The sequence below is a fragment of the Dioscorea cayenensis genome, chromosome 4 (assembly GCF_009730915.1).
Source record: "Dioscorea cayenensis subsp. rotundata cultivar TDr96_F1 chromosome 4, TDr96_F1_v2_PseudoChromosome.rev07_lg8_w22 25.fasta, whole genome shotgun sequence".
In the NCBI taxonomy this organism is placed as follows: Eukaryota; Viridiplantae; Streptophyta; class Magnoliopsida; order Dioscoreales; family Dioscoreaceae; genus Dioscorea; species Dioscorea cayenensis.
In genome coordinates this window covers 19,842,420-19,859,181 of record NC_052474.1, presented here as the reverse complement: position 1 = coordinate 19,859,181, position 16,762 = coordinate 19,842,420, and the positions used below count along the sequence as shown (strand labels likewise).

General features: G+C 30.5%; 2 protein-coding genes across 2 annotated transcripts; both read left to right on the top strand.

The window, feature by feature from the left end:
- The first annotated feature begins 244 nt into the window (after positions 1–244).
- On the top strand, positions 245–2,115 carry LOC120258753 (putative clathrin assembly protein At1g03050). The gene is given in 4 exon segments (XM_039266189.1): positions 245–556; positions 558–918; positions 1,018–1,490; positions 1,492–2,115. Coding segments are annotated over 4 exon segments (1,770 nt in total).
- Positions 2,116–8,717: 6,602 nt separating this feature from the next.
- On the top strand, positions 8,718–11,918 carry LOC120258151 (bidirectional sugar transporter SWEET1-like). The gene is made up of 6 exons (XM_039265503.1): positions 8,718–8,963; positions 9,594–9,630; positions 9,793–9,888; positions 10,883–11,162; positions 11,257–11,376; positions 11,575–11,918. The coding sequence occupies exons 1-6, from the start codon at positions 8,930–8,932 to the stop codon at positions 11,785–11,787; spliced, it is 780 nt and encodes a 259-aa protein (XP_039121437.1). The 5' UTR covers positions 8,718–8,929; the 3' UTR covers positions 11,788–11,918.
- Positions 11,919–16,762: the final 4,844 nt, after the last annotated feature.

Sequence of the window (16,762 nt, the reverse complement as noted above, 5' to 3'; positions counted from 1 at the left end):
ACCCAAACATTCATTCTCCTGCCAACTGTCAACCCAGTATCCACCAAGTCATCTCCTACTTTCCCGCCCTTCTCTGCATACTATTATTGTTCATCCATTCATATCCCCATTTTCACAACCACAAAGAAAATCAGAGAGAAATAGAGAACTACAATCATCATCATCATCATCATCATCATCTCTTTTTCTCTCTCAATGCTATGAATAATCAATAATATTCATATATAATACACCACATTAATTCATGGCTCCAAGCACTCTCCGGCGCGCCATTGGCGCCGTCAAAGACCAAACCAGCATCAGCATCGCCAAAGTCAGCAACAGCACCACCATCTCCGACCTCGACGTCGCCATCGTCAAAGCCACCCGTCACGACGAATACCCCGCCGAAGAACGCCACATCCGTGAAATCCTCAGCCTCACCTGCTACTCCCGCGCCTACGTCCACTCCTGCGTTTCCACCCTCTCCCGCCGTCTCAGCAAGACTCGCAGCTGGACCGTCGCCCTCAAATCCCTCATCCTCATTCACCGTCTACTCTCCGACGGTGATCCTGCTTTATGAGCAAGAGATCTTCTTCGCCACTCGCCGCGGCACTCGCATGCTCAACATGTCTGACTTCCGTGACACCTCTCGCTCCGCCGCCGCCTGGGACTTCTCGGCTTTTGTTCGGACTTATGCCCGTTACTTGGATGAGAGGCTTGAGTTCCGTATGCATGGCCGTCGCCAAAGACGAAGCAGCCGTGCTAGTTTGAATCTTAATGATGATGATGATAATGACACTGCCGCCGCTGCTGCTGCTGCCACCACCACCACTTCCCGGGTTACCCCCGTTCGAGAGATGAAAACATCTCAAATATTCATCAAAATCCAACACCTTCAGCAACTCCTCGAACGCTTTCTCGCTTGCCGTCCTACAGGCAAGCAGCATTCATTTGCATATATTGTGTTCTTATTGTTATTTAAAATTTTTAGTTTTTTTGCTTTGATATCATCATGTTTGTCAATTAAAACTGTAGGTGCGGCGAGATTTAACAGGGTGGTGTGTGTAGCATTGCAGCCATTGCTGAAAGAGAGCCAGCAAATTTATTATGATTTGAATGAGATCATGAGTATCTTCATTGACAGATTCATGGAGATGGAAATCCCTGAGTGTGTCCGTGTACATAGCATCTTCACTCGGTTGTCGAAACAACTCGAAGAGCTTGATGCCTTTTATAACTCATGCAAGTCCTCCGGCATCTCCCGCCCCTCTGATTTTCCTCAAATCGAAAGAATCACCTCCAAGAAACTTGAAGTCATGGATGAGTTCATAAAAGAGAGATCAAACCCTGTTAAACTCAACCCCGAACCCGAACAATCACCGGAGGAGGAGGAGGAGGAAGAGAAGGAGGAAGAAGGGGACCAAAATCACTACTCCAACTCAATCAAAGCTCTCCCTCCTCCAACCTCCAACGAAGCTGTTATCAAGAATGAAGAATTTGAGGATACAAGAAGAAAAGAAAAACAAAAATGAAATAAAATTAGCTCAAGAAGAAGAAGGTGATTTATTGAATTTATCAGACGAGCTGAGTACCGCCAACAAACAACATGATCATGACATGCTAGCACTAGCATTGTTCGATGATGGCACAACGACAACCACAACTGATGCACCGGCATGGGAAGCTTTCAAAGACGAGCCGGCGGACTGGGAGACGGCGTTGGTGCAATCAGCAAGTGTTTTATCAGGCCAAAGGTCTGAGCTTGGCGGTGGTTTTGATACATTGGTGTTGAATGGAATGTATGTGCATGCTGATCAGCAAGTTAAGTATGTGAGTTCAGGAGCAGGACAAGGAAGTGCAAGTAGTGTTGCATTGCCATTAATGTCATCTAATTTGCTTGCATTGCCGGCTCCGGCGGGAGGAGGAGGGGCCGGAGAGGTGGTGGATCCGTTTGCGGCGTCGTTGGAGGTTCCGGCGCCGGCGTACGTGCAGATGTCGGAGATGGAGAAGAAGCAAAGGCTGTTGATGGAGGAACAGAGGATGTGGCAACAGTATGCAAATGATGGCATGCAAGGCCATCTTGGGATGGTGAAATTACAGCAGTACCCCTCAGTTTCAGTATATGGGTGGTAGTGGGTATTCTTATTTCTAATATATATATATATATACATATAAAAGATTAGATCATCTATATGCATGTTCATAGGATCAAAATCTACAAATGTTGTTATCACCCATTGAATTTTGATCTAACGATTGATCACTATTTGATAAATAGTGTTATTATGTTTATGAACAGTAGTACAGTGAAAAGTGGGATGTATGCACGATAAACAATTCTCTAAAATTTAAAGGCAGTTGACTGTGTTTGATCTTAAAAGTAGATATATTTTATGTGTTTTTGTATTCTGTTTGATGAATTTTATATTTATTTTGATTAAAATAAAGATGAATTTATGATATACTTATAAAAGAATAAATGTAGACACCTGTGCTTATATTAACTATTAAAAAGAGTGTGAATAGTGATTTTTTTTAAAAAAAAATTGATGACATAGTTATAATTTACAAAAAAATTTTAAAAAAAATAGATAAATTAAAAAAAAATTAAACAAGTCTTTTGCCGTTAAAGACTTGGGACCAGCAAAAAAAAATATTACACGAAAGAAAAAATTATTAAAAAGTTATTTGAAAGGTTGAATATAAAAACTGCCAAGCTTATTAAACCACAATTTATAGGTCATTTCAAGTTGAGTTTAAAGCAAGATCATTTGAATGACTTGAAAAAAAAAATGAGATGAAAATAACTTTCTATTCGAATAAGGTGCATAGACTCCATATTTAGTGGTATTGGTTCTACTGAGAAATGCGTTAATGTAAAGATTTAAGAATTTTAATTTTAAATCCAACTGAAGTTCTAAACACAGTGGTGTGATAATAGATATTCAGTTATAGGTATAAGCTTACAGTCCAAATTTTATGTTACTAGGTCAGGGCTAATCAATTCCTCTTTGTGTGCATACTACAAATTATACTATGTTTGTCATATTTATAAAAAAAAAATATATATATATTTATAAAAAAAACTCTCTACTCATTCAACGTTGGAGGTTTAATTTGTCATAATTTATTAAAAAACAAATATATATATATATATATATATATATATATATATGAAATTTGACAAATGCATATTAAGGGTGTGCATAAACATGGACGAAATATCATATTTGATTGATGGTGTTGTCCTGTGTCTTTTTGCCCTTGTAAATGAGCATAAGTTATGGTTAGTGGATAATGAGATATTTGATAAAAACTTCCAACTTTTGTTTATAGAGGATCGAATTTATATGGCAGATGATATTGACAGAAGAAGATCTATTTTAGGCTATGCATTTACTTTCGGAGGAAGAATGCTCAAAGTGCTATCGATCATCTTAGCGAGTATTTAATTTATCATTTAATTAGAACCAAACACATTAATATTTGTTACTATTGGATCTAGTTAGGATATACACTGTGAGTCATGGAAGTAGTCATCACAAACATTAATCTTATATATTTACTTTTAAAGTTAGTCTTAAATTAAATATATATTAATCTCTCTCACGGGAAAAATATATTTTTTTTAATTAAGGATAAAAAAATCAATAATAGCCCTTGATTAAAGCCTAAAAAATGGTTTTTTTTAATTATTATGGTTTAATAATATAGTTTGATCATGAGAATAATAGGGGGCATAGAAGTTTAGTAGTACGGCATTTGACCATGGGTTTTTTCGAGATTTATTTATTTTATTTTTTATAGATAATATGGGTAAATCACCGCAACACACATTTTCTTATCATTAAAGTTTTAACCATGAGAGAGTTGAACACTTAAACTCTTTTATAGGAAAATCATGTTTTATCCATTAAACTGTTATCACTGTAGCACTTGTTATTACTCTTTTTAGAGGTGGCTTTTGTTCTTGAAATATTCTAAATGGTATAGCATTTTTGTATTCCTCAATATTTTTTTTCAATTGCATAATGGATTTATCCGACTTAAGTGCAAGGTTTTCAGTATCTTGGTATTCCATGTAAATCATGCTTAATTGGTTGGTTCATTGAGATTAAGATATATTTTAACTTATAAAACAAATGCTCCACGTAAAATACCTAAACAAATTTATAATTATTTTAAAGATAACTTTATAAATTAAGCAATTTCAATTTTTTTTAACAATAAAAATTCTTAAAAAAATAATAATTTAAGCCAATGACCTCTTACTCTATATATAATTAACAGTAGATTTTTTGTATAGAATATTTATGTTTTTATCGATAAAGTACGTGAGTTCAAATTTCAGTTTACACAAAATAAAAATAGTACAAATTTATTGAGGTATCAACTCTAATTAAGTCTGTGCATGCACTTGACATCGCTTGTCCACATTCATAAAATAAAAAAAATAAAATAAACTAAGCACTTAGTGTCATAAACATGTTCAAACAAATACTCAGTGTTTAAAACTTTGATATTTATCTAATTTACAAATGTGTACATCACCCATTTTCTCCTCATGTACAAGACATTAATTCCCTTAATTTATTGATTACACATACACACCTTCTAGAATGAAACCTACATATAAAAAGGCTTCATCCCTATGACTTCATTCCCTGTGTCTCACGTCTTTCATTGCCCATGACTCCCTGTCTCTAAACTTTATCCTCTTTATTATCCATTCTCATTCTAAACTAGCTTCATTAAAAATATATTAATTATTAATTAACACTAAAATTTATCACACTTTATGAAGATTAATTAGATATGACTGACTGAAGGGCAAGTGCAAGTGGGGCATTTAACAAGCAAGACTCAAGAGGATGGTGGCAAAATAACGAAGGGCCATGAATGAAACCCTAGCATGCATGCAAAATGTTCTATCTACTCCCAACCACTCATACTTTAATGCATGCACCCAATATTTACTTGCATTAACCACACGGCAAATTAAATACAAAACTTATTGCTCACTTTGAAAATATATCTATATATAATAAAAGTAGATATATCAAATCTTAAAATTTTTTGTTTCCTTCAATTATAAATACTCCATTTTTTAGATAGTGCCAAAATATTATCTCATCATCATCTCATTAATGTAGTTTAAAGTTTCACGTGATCTTTGAATATATATATATATATATATATATAAAGTTTAGAGTCTGAACTAAATGAATTTGTTTGTTTTATTAGGCATATGGCTTACTGTGCTTGATTCTTTATCAATCAAAGTAGTCAAAAGTGGACAAGTTGTGTTAAAATGTATTCTTTCTTGAGGTCCCAAAAGAGTAATGATCCAATAATAGATTAACTAGTCATCAGACTCATCAATAAATAAACCTTCAAAAGTTTTTGGCTTTGCATGTGATTCATGAGAGCTTGATTGCATGATAGAATGAAGTAACTATAGCTAGTAGTGTGCATGCTAACTAAGAATTAATTATCTCTTTAACAACTCTCCAAAGAGATTAAAGGTGAGAAATTAAGAAAAGTAAATGAATTTAATGGTCTCTTTATTGCATGATCGAATGAAGTGATTATAGCTAATGTACATGCTAATATTTATCTTTTTAACTACTCTCCAAAAATATTAAAGGTGAGAAAGAAGAGTGAAGGAATGACCTCTCATTTGCATGATATATTGAATAAAGTAACTATAGCTAATGTACATGCTTATATTTAATTATTGTTTTAACAACTCTCCAAAGAGTTTAAGGGCCCATTTAATTTGTGAATCGAGTCAATGAGATCAACTTAAGCAATATAATAAAGTACAAGTATAATTGAGTTACAAACACAAGTGGTTATACTATTCTATGTTTGATATTTGATAGACAATACTATAAAAATTAAAAATAGCATCACTAGTTATTATTATGTTTTGTTGACATCAAATAAGTTAAGGATAATCTGACTATTTTTAATTTTAATAATAATAATTTTGTCTTTTAATTATGTTGCAACTTAGCAAAATTTAATTTGTACTATGAGTTTTTGAGGTACAAAAAATTTCTGAATTTATGTTGTATTTAATTAATTAATTTTATTGTATTACTTTAATAAAACAATGGTTTATCTATTTATTTCAAAAAAAAAAAACTGTATTATATTCTACTTTATTTGTAAAATATACAAATTAAAAAAAAAATTGTGTTGTGCTTTACTTTAAATTTTCAACGAAGCCGAGAGGTGAGAAAGAAGACTGAATGAGTGGTCTCTTAAATTGCATGATTGAATGAAGTAATTATAACAAATATATGTACATGCATGCTACCAATTATCTTTTTAACAACTCTAGCTCCAAGAGATTAAAAGTGAGAAAGAAAAGAATAGTCTCTCTGTCTCTCTCTAATGTATGAAACTTTGGAGAGGACATTAATGGAGGGACATTGGAGTTCATCATTAATAGAAAGAAAAAGGTAATGAATTAAAGAGTGACGTCTATCTCTCTCTCTCTATATATATATATACGTCTAGTTTCATTCTTGTAGATGAAGATAGAATGAATGACCATGCACCGTGTGCTTGAAGAAATCTTTTGAAAGTGAGAGATTGGTAAGCATGGTTCCTTTCAGCAACCAACCAGTTTAATTCCCCTCATTGTTTTCTTTATTTCTTTCTTTCTCTTTTTCTCTCTTTCTTTGTTTGTGCCTTACTCTCTTTCAGAACAGAGAAATGTTACATTAATTTGGGTTTATTCAAAATAGAACATGAAACTGATATCCTAGATCATGTGGGCTCTAAATTAATCCATGGTGAGGTTACATTTGCTTAAGCGACTTTAATTAATTAAACCTCTTTCCACTTGAACCAACACTCATTGATTTTATAAATATATTTTTTATATTTTATATTAGATAATTTAATTTGTTTTGATTATCATGATTATCAATGTACCATAGATCGTCAAGGTATTGTGAGCATGTATACTAATCAAAAAGGGTTAAAATAAACAAATCTATGCCAGCGTCCCAATGATCAAGTGGTTAAAGTATATGACTCTCATATGAGAGATTAAGAGTTTAATTTTCTTTCAATACATGGTTGAGGTGTACATGTCATCACAGTCAAAATAAATATAATTTTATTTAAATAATTAAAATCAAGTTAGCAATAATTGTCAACTATCTTTTGATCTATTAGCACTGAATTCTTAATATAAGGTGTCTATATTTGTGCATGCCCCTAACATGGCTTCACTTTGTCCCTATAAAACAAAATAAAACTAGTAATGCCCCATTTTAAAGGCCATTAATGATTAAACTTAGAAAAAGAGCTGATATTGGGTATTAGTTATGAGCTTGTGAATGTATTTAGTTTTTAATTATTATTAAAAAGAATATTAAAAAAAAAAGAAAAAGAAAGAGATAGCTTAATTATTGTTATATGTATATAGTCGGATGTGGTCCACTAGTATGTTAGGCTTACAGGGAACCTATAGAACTACAATTTTTAAATAACATATATGAGTACCTATATAATAGTACAATTATTGTTTTTTTCATTAAAGTTAGTTTTATTTTTCTTATTTGTAATAATGCAAACTTATAATCAAACTGAGAGACAGTGTGTGATGGCAAGTCTTGCAAGTATCAAACTATATATATATAAAATGATTAATAAAAAGTATAAATACTAGGAAGCAACTCTAATTTAGGTTCTAAATAATATAATTAATCTTCCTAGCTATATTATTAGAGAGGCTATTATAAGCATTTACAAAAAATTTCTTTTTCTAATTTATAAACAAACAAAGGATAACCTAATATGATGAACTTTCAAGATCTTTTCCAAATTAATGAAATGAACATAAGCCTAACTATCAAGATTTTACAAGGTTTAATTCCAAGTAATTGTCTTTAAAAAAATAGCTTCTAATTTTATTTAGAATCAATTTGTTATAATATTAATACTTTATTTCTCATTATGAAATTTTATTTTGAAGCATAATCCTTGGATTAGTCCTAATTAATTCCTAATTACATTATGAATTACATAAATTATCAGATTATTCATTATTCCTTAAATAGTTTTTGTTTTCAAAATTTTAAAATAAATTTAATTCGGTTGTAAATCGGTTTTAAATTTCTAAAATAAATTAATATTTTAGTTTTTCTAGAGTGTATTAGCAACGGATTAAAAACAAAAATTACTACATCTAATCTGATTTTTTTCGCGTAAATTGATAAGGATGACCGATGGCCCTGTTTCATTTCGGGGTCAGACTTTAATTGAATCAAAATGCATACTCAATTTTAATTTTGTTTCACTAGATCGCACACCGATAGATTTTTTGCTTTTATTTTGATGATCGATGCTATAAATTTCTATCAACATCCCGAAAATCGAAATTAATCGACGCATCAAAGATACTCACGCATATGCCGACAAAAATTTTCAGATTTATATCAGAAAAAATCGGCTGAATCTCTCGTGAATCACCCTAGAAACAAAATCAAGTCGTGAACCATTTCTGATTCAAATCAGTCAATCCCATAATGAAACGACTATAGTTTAGTACCCTGCTAAAAAATTAACCCGATTTTTTCATGTACTGAACACTGTATATTTTTTTTTTAGCAATTTAAAAGTTTTGAAAACAAACATATATATATATATATATATATATATATATTACTTATTCTTCGCATTTATTACTTATTTTAAGGCATGGGCATTCTCTTTACTGTATATATATATATATATAATGAATTCATGAAGGAGAGATATATAGAAAGAAAGAGGGGCCAAAGAGGAGCTTACAATTTGAAACTAGTCCTCAAAAGATTAGCTCAGCAATTGTGCTAAGTTTTGAAGCTTCTTCTTCTTCTTCTTCTTGTCATCTTTTAGGGTTTTGTAGTTAGAGGTTGGTGTTGGAGAAGATAAGATAAAAGAGATGCAGATTGCTCATTTCATCTTTGGAATTTTTGGTTAGTTTTCTCTCTTTCTCTCCATTATTTATATATATATATAACTTTCATGTTATATTAACTTAAATTTAACTCACAATTTCTTTTATAAAAATCACAAAATAAATATAATTTTGTTCCAAAAGATGAAGCTTAATTCGCTTTGGAAACACATATGCATCAGCTTGTTGTTCTTACCTCTGCTTATCCATTCACGTGACTCCATAATTTTATTTATTTATTTTTTTTATGATGTGACAAGTCACCATCAGTCATATATTTGCTAAATATTTAATTTTTATGAATAAAATTAAGGTTGAATGATCTGGTTCATAAAATTTGAATCATTATTTATTTTTATATTTAAGTTATATGAATCTATATATCTGTTTTAATTCCTCCTTGTAACATATATCTATGCAAATATGATCATATAAAAAAAATACTTGAAATTTCAGAACTCTTACAAAAAAAAAACCCATATAATAAAATTTAGAAATTAAAGTAAAGTCATAATATTAATTAATTAGTTAATTAATTGTCCATTAATATTGAAAGAAAGTAAAAAAAAAAATTCTTTAAATATATATATATATATATATATAAAAATTTGATTTTATTTTTCTTTTTGTTTATGTGGATCTTGTGCAGGCAATGCAACGGCACTCTTCCTCTTTTTGGCACCAGTGTATGTAAAATAGTTTATTTATTTATATTTTAACTTAAACTCCTATATTTTTCATTTTTTTTATTGCATTATAATTGATGGGTTTTAAAAGCATTGAAATGATATATTTATTTATTTATTTATTTATTTTGGAAATAATTTATTTTATTTTATTTTTATTAGGGTTACATTTACAAGGATCATAAAGAGGAAGTCTACTGAGGATTTCTCTGGGGTGCCTTATAACATGACTCTTCTCAATTGCCTTCTCTCAGCATGGTATTTTCTTTTCTTTTTATTCTTTTTTTTAATCTTTTTCTTTATCTTTTTATCTTTTATATTTTTTATTTCTCCATCTAAATATTCAATTTGCAATTAAAAAAAAAAAATAGAATGTTGACTATTGATCATTGATATTTAACTTATGTACAAAAAAATTGGTATTTAATCACAGCAATTTTGAGTTAGGATACACTTTTAGTTTTTAATTTACTTAAATATTTGTTTCGGTTTCTGAAAATAATTCTTTAATTGTTATTTTTTTTTAAATGATTGGGGACCAATTTGAATTCATATATAGAGGCTTTTTTTTAATGTTCAACAACCAAATTTAATGATAAATTAAACTTATATATAGCCTTATGTGAGTTAATGACTTTTTGAAAAAAAAAACAAAACAAATGGTATCACTATGGATTTCATTATAAAGAAAAAATATTATTATAAGTAGTATAATTTGTACAATTATATGTTATCATTATTGGCATCAATCAATTGGGAACAAAAACAAACCTTTCAAAATTAATATTTTATACTCTATTATTGATTTAAGACATAAATAATCATCACTTTCATTAATTGTCCCAAAAAAAAACATTGAATTGCATTCAATCAATTAAATTAGAATTATAACATTGAATATAATTTCTGTTTTTTTTTTTCTTTTGATATATCATCGATAGTTCAATAAATTCTTTTTTGAGATATCATCGATAGTTCAATAGTAATTCATATCAAAATGTACAAAAGAGTAAGAGTTCAAAACTTTACGCTTACAGTACTGTTTATTAATACTATTCACTCTTTTGGACAGCATAACACAATACTGTTTGCTAGTTTCACATCTTATACATTAAAGCACAATAATGTTCATTAATACTGTTTGTTTGTCTTAATGTGAAGCTTTTTATAAAAAAAATAATAATAATATTTCTTCCGCACTTCATAGTTGTATGATAAGGAGATTTAACATCGATTTTTAACTATGCCAAAGGTATGGAATGCCATTTGTGTCACCAAACAACATTTTGGTATCAACAATCAATGGTACAGGGGCAGTGATTGAAGCTATATATGTTATCATCTTCATAATTTATGCTCCCAAAAAACCTCGGAAACGTATGTCTGGTTTACTAGTACTAGTCATCTCTTTATTCACTATGGTAGCACTTGTTTCTATATTTGCTCTCCATGGTCAACACCGGAGGTTCTTTTGTGGCATGGCTGCTACCATTTTCTCCATCTGCATGTATGGCTCACCTCTTTCTATAATGGTAATTACATATGTTAATTTGTTTTATTTTGATGTTTTACTTGCAAATTACTTATCACAAAACTAAAATATCTACTCAAATGAAATGGTTGCAGAGGTTGGTTGTCAAAACAAAGAGTGTGGAGTTCATGCCCTTTTTTCTTTCTCTGTTTACTTTCTTGTGCGGCACTTCTTGGTTCATCTTTGGACTTCTCGGCAGTGATTTATTCGTTACGGTAATCAATGTTTTTGCTAATTTTTATTTTATTTTTTCATGAAATATGACAAAGTGTGTGTCAAGGACGTACACAAGTATAGTGCAAGCTTAACAATACTCTAAACAAGAGACCCAGTATTAATATATCAAAGGATCGTAAGTACTACTTTTAATTTTAAAATAAATTATATTATTATTATTATTTTTCTTTGTTAAGGTTCCTAATGGATGTGGATGTGCACTTGGAGCAATTCAACTTATCCTATATGCCATATATAGGAACAACAAAGGAGAAGTTGAGCAAGTTGATGAGAAAGCCACAAATAAGTATGAAGATTCAATTGAGATGAACCATGCTAATATATACTCAAACAACAATAATAAATCTCATCTTGTTAATGTTAATGTTGATGTTGATGATAAAGTGTAGAGCTTTGTCTTTGTGTTGTTTTAGGTTGAGTGAGTACTTATGTTTCTTAAGAGTTTGGTTAAACTTAGATCATGTATTGTGTTTGACTGTTTGTGTCTCAAATAAGGAACTAATTTTGTTAGGCTTGAGCATTTGAAGTTTGAGAATATTATTTTATTTCTTTTTTTTTATTTTTTTATTTTTTTAGTTTTTAATTCATTGGTTTTAAATGATCAGTTTGAGTGGAATGCTGAAAATTCTATAAAAAATAGACCTCTCTCAATATTTTTTTATACATATAAAATTTAAATTTCTGTCATTAGATTAATTATGTTGGTATTTATTTATTTATCTATTTAGTTTATATAATTAGACAACATAATTCTAAAATATTAAAAATATTATCTTATTAATATAAATACTTTGAGGGGTTCTCTCTACATGAATGGCATGAAAAATACTTAAAATTATAAAAATTAAGGAATTTTTATCTAGTTGATTTTCTGTTTTTCACTTTTTATTTTTATTTTAAACAAATTTATGAAGCTGAAGTGTGATTGACTGGTCAGCTTTATATTGTGTCAGATTAGCCACTACCTTCATGCCAATTTTAGGTATATTTGGAATAACTTTTTTTTTATACATGAATATTTTATTTTTCACTATTTTTTGTTAAAATTGCTCAGATATTAATAAATATCTGACGAACTTTAGTTAATTAATTAAATTAATATATTTTAATATTAAAATAATATATTTTAATATTAAAATTTTATTTTATTTTTATTAATGATAGATGTTACGGAAAGTAAGGTTAAGATAATTCCATAACTAAATATCCCCAAGGGTGAATTTAATGTGCGAAAAAACAAGAGACAACGCAACCCAATCTTTTTAAGTGCTTTATTTGATTTGTAAATGAGGTGTGAGTATAGAATTAAAGAGTGGTGAAGAACAACACAATTTGATGTTTTTTTATACCACCATATTTATGGTACAACAATTCAAGGAGGGGATAGAACAACTAAAAACATTATCGTCCTTAACTAAAATAAAAAATTACAATGATGTCCTAGCTCTTTACCTCCGCCAACCATTGAAAATCGCCATCGACCACCAATGACCGATGTCGGTCAGCCATTAGTATCATCCAACTACCATTGTTGGCCGATTACCAACCACCATCGACCATCACCGGGTAGCTACCTATATCATTCGACTATCGTCGCCTGCTGGCCACTAGCAATGTTTGGACACCACTGCCATTCAATGACTAGAATCTAGAATCGTACAAACAATATCATAGTAATTTTATCATTATTGTCCACTTCCTATGCGAATCAAATGAATCTAAAGTTATCTCTTAAAATATGTTAATTATGAGTTAAAATGTTATAACCACATGAGTAATATAATCCAAACTTTGTAGAAATTTATTTTATACGTAACTTTATAATGGATAAAATTATATGCATATAACATATATATAGAGAGGGCCAGTTCTCTACACAGGTACTTAGATTTAAAATCTAAGGATGATTAGTACTGATCGTTAGATTTGATCAAACGGTTACTTTACATCCATATCTTTTTACTCTTTATAGATGGTTATTTTAGGTTTTCCTCTGAGGTTGACGGCGACTTAGCGGTGACGACACCACGCTCTGCACCGGTGAGAAGGGGTAATGCATCCCAAGTCTCTCTTTCGCCTCCTACTCCTTCTTTTAACCGTCCTTGTTCTCATCCTCACCTATTCCGCTCCTTCCTATCTTCTCCATCTCCCAATCTCCCCCTCAAGTAATCTCCAGTCCCCTCCTCGCCTCCAAGCCAAAACCCACCACCGCCTCCTCACAAAGTTCCCACGAGTCCCTCTGCCTTTCTCCGTCTGCCCCACCATGACCACGGAGGACATGAGAGCGGCTCCTGCTAGGGTCCACTCTCTGACCCCAAATTTACTACCACCGTTCTCGCCCACAGCGTCAGCCTCTCCGACCTCACTTATCTCCCCATCTTTTTTGGCGAGAAGCTCACTTGTCACGGGGTAGCAGATCTCTATGTTAATAGGTTAACTCATCCTCAGCCATTAGATGTTAATCTAATGGTTGAGGAAGGTCATCCCTAGAATTCCATTCTAACTACGTCCCTAGTTGACGAAATGCCATATATATACATACATACATATATAAGATTGAAACTTGTAACTGTTTCGGGTCCTTGCCTTTAATTCAATATTTTTGTGGTAGTTAGTTTTCTTTCATTTTGTTTTTTTTTTTATTTTATTTTATTATATATTAAAATTTTTATTTTTGGGCTTTTCCGAAATTTGGAAGGATTTGATTTGGTGAGGTCCTTTTCTATATAATTTCCTTGAAGCCTAATTATTTGGTGGTTTGCCGGAATATGGGCCTTTCAATATCATCAATTTTGTTCTTCAATGGCCAAATTTGAGGGGAAGACCATTCATTGTTTGTATTAAGTAGAAAGTTTCATTTATGGGAGCAAAGAATCACTACTCCAGCCCAAGAGAATTGATTAGCTAAGTTGATGAAGTATGGCTTCATTATTGAGTACAACAGAGAGAAAGATAATTGTGTAGTTGATACATTATCTAAAATTCATCAAAGGGAATAATTGTTTTTTCCTCACTAATTCCGAGTTAGATGACATCAATTAAAGAGGAGGTGTAAGGCAATCCAGAATTGTAGTGATTGGTACAACTTTTTTTAAAAAAAGGCGACAAGCGTAGGTCTCTATGATGCATGAGTTGATTGTGACATCACCCGTGAGTTAATTCCTCCAACGAAGATTCGAACCCTCACCACTCCTCACGTCACACGAGAAACTTATTTTGGTACAACTAGCCACTTGAACCAAGTGGCTTTGGTTGATTGGTACAACTTTGACAACAAGGAAAAGAAAAAGCTTTAAGATCATAGAAATATAACGAAGGTATTATTTACTTTAAGAACTAAATTTATTTACCAAATGATTCTCCATTAATTTCTATTATTGTCAAAGAAACGCATTCAAACACTCATAAAGGTTATCATAAAACTCTTTATAGAGTGAGAACATGTGTATTGGCAAGGCGCGAGGAAATACGTTTTTGAGTTCCTACTAGAATGTAAAATCTGTCAAATAAATGAAGCAGAAAATCTTAAGACAGTAAGGTTGTTGAAACCTTTGTTAATTCTTAATCAGGTTTGGTCATATATTTTGATGGATTTTGTGGAAGGACTTAATTTCTAAGTCCATTGGAAAGTCAATTGTTTAGTTTTGTTGTTGATTGGCTTTTAAAATTTGTTTATTTCAACCCCATTTCTTATTTTTACACTGTTGTTACCATAGGACGAGTGTTCTTTGAACAATATTCAAATTTTATGGGACGCGTGAAAACATAGTATGTGACAAAGACCCACTTTCATTGGCATATTATGAAAAAAGTTGTTTAATTTACAAGAAACTAACTTCAATTTCAACTCATTCTATCACCCACAAAACTGACAAATAGACAGAAGCAGTTAATCAAATGTTGAAGATGTGGTGATGAGGGAGCACAAGGAACAACTAGCATTGGCACAACAACTAACAAATGAAGAAGTTCTATGGAGCTCAAAGAAGTGAATGAAGTTTCTTCAATGTTGGAAATTTTGTTTATATACACCTACAACCCTATAAGCAAATGCTTTTGGTTGTTTGTAGGAACCTCAACTGTTCCCAAGATACTATAGCCCATTTGAAGTTATTGAATGGATTAGTTTTGTAGCTTATAAGTTGAAGCTTCCAACATATTCTAAGATTCACTCAATGTTTTATGTATCTAATTGGCTTAAGAAGAAAATTGGAGCTAATGTGGAAGGTCAAAAAGATTTTTTGTTCCTAACTACAAATGAGGAGTCCCTCATTGTTATTCCTTATACTATTCTTGAGAATAAGCGATAGAAAAATAAAGAAAAAGATTTTAGTTCATTGGCAAACAGATGCCACTTGGGAGGATTATCAAGAGCTACAAATTCAATTTTTCAAAAATCTTCTTTAGGGACAAGGAATTTAAGGGGGGAGTAATGTTACATGGGCTGCTTATTGTGGTGGACGCTTGTATAAACCACATTAGATGCATGTCATCACTTATTTTGATATACTTTGGCATTGGTTTGAATAAGTCTTTAGGTATGATTATTTTATCTAATCAATATGGTTGTTATTTTTTTTTAGTAATTTTGACTTGTAATTACTAGATTGTAAGGGAAGTGGTTGAAATATTCCTCTATACATTATCTAGCAAATCAGATGAATAAAATTAATTAATTTCCTCAACTTATTTAAGTATATTTTAGGAGGTCTAAGGTTTCCTCGAAGAAACCCGATCTCTTTGTTTTCTAGTTCTGTTGTCCTTCTTCCAAATCACGGTTAGGAAGCATAAGAGAAATTCTTCTTCCCTTGATCAACCCATCACTAGGTCTTTTTTCCTAATTATATTAATAATAATTATATAATACTTATATTAAATAATAATTATATAATAATTATATTTAATAATATATTAATATTAAAACAATTAATATTTAATTATAATAATCAAATAATAATTATATTAAATAAATATTTATTTCAAATATAAGTCATAAAATAATTAATAAGTAATTTAAATAATTAATGATACTAATTAAAATTTATTTAAAATATTTTATAAACAACAAAATTAATTTCTTTATATTAATGACATAAAAAGTAATTTTGACATCATATCCATTTTGTCTCCACATAATAATTATTTATTTTTTAAAAAATTTAAATTCCATATCCATAAAAAGTGCATAAATCAGACAAATTATATTTAGAATTTTTAAAATTTTAAACAAACATAATTCGCAGATTATACCAAAAAATAATTTAAACTATTATTTAAGGATGTTAATTAGTGGACTGGATGGAAGTTGACAATGTCGTTGAACTCCCACCTTAATTTGTAATTACATACATTATGATAAATAAT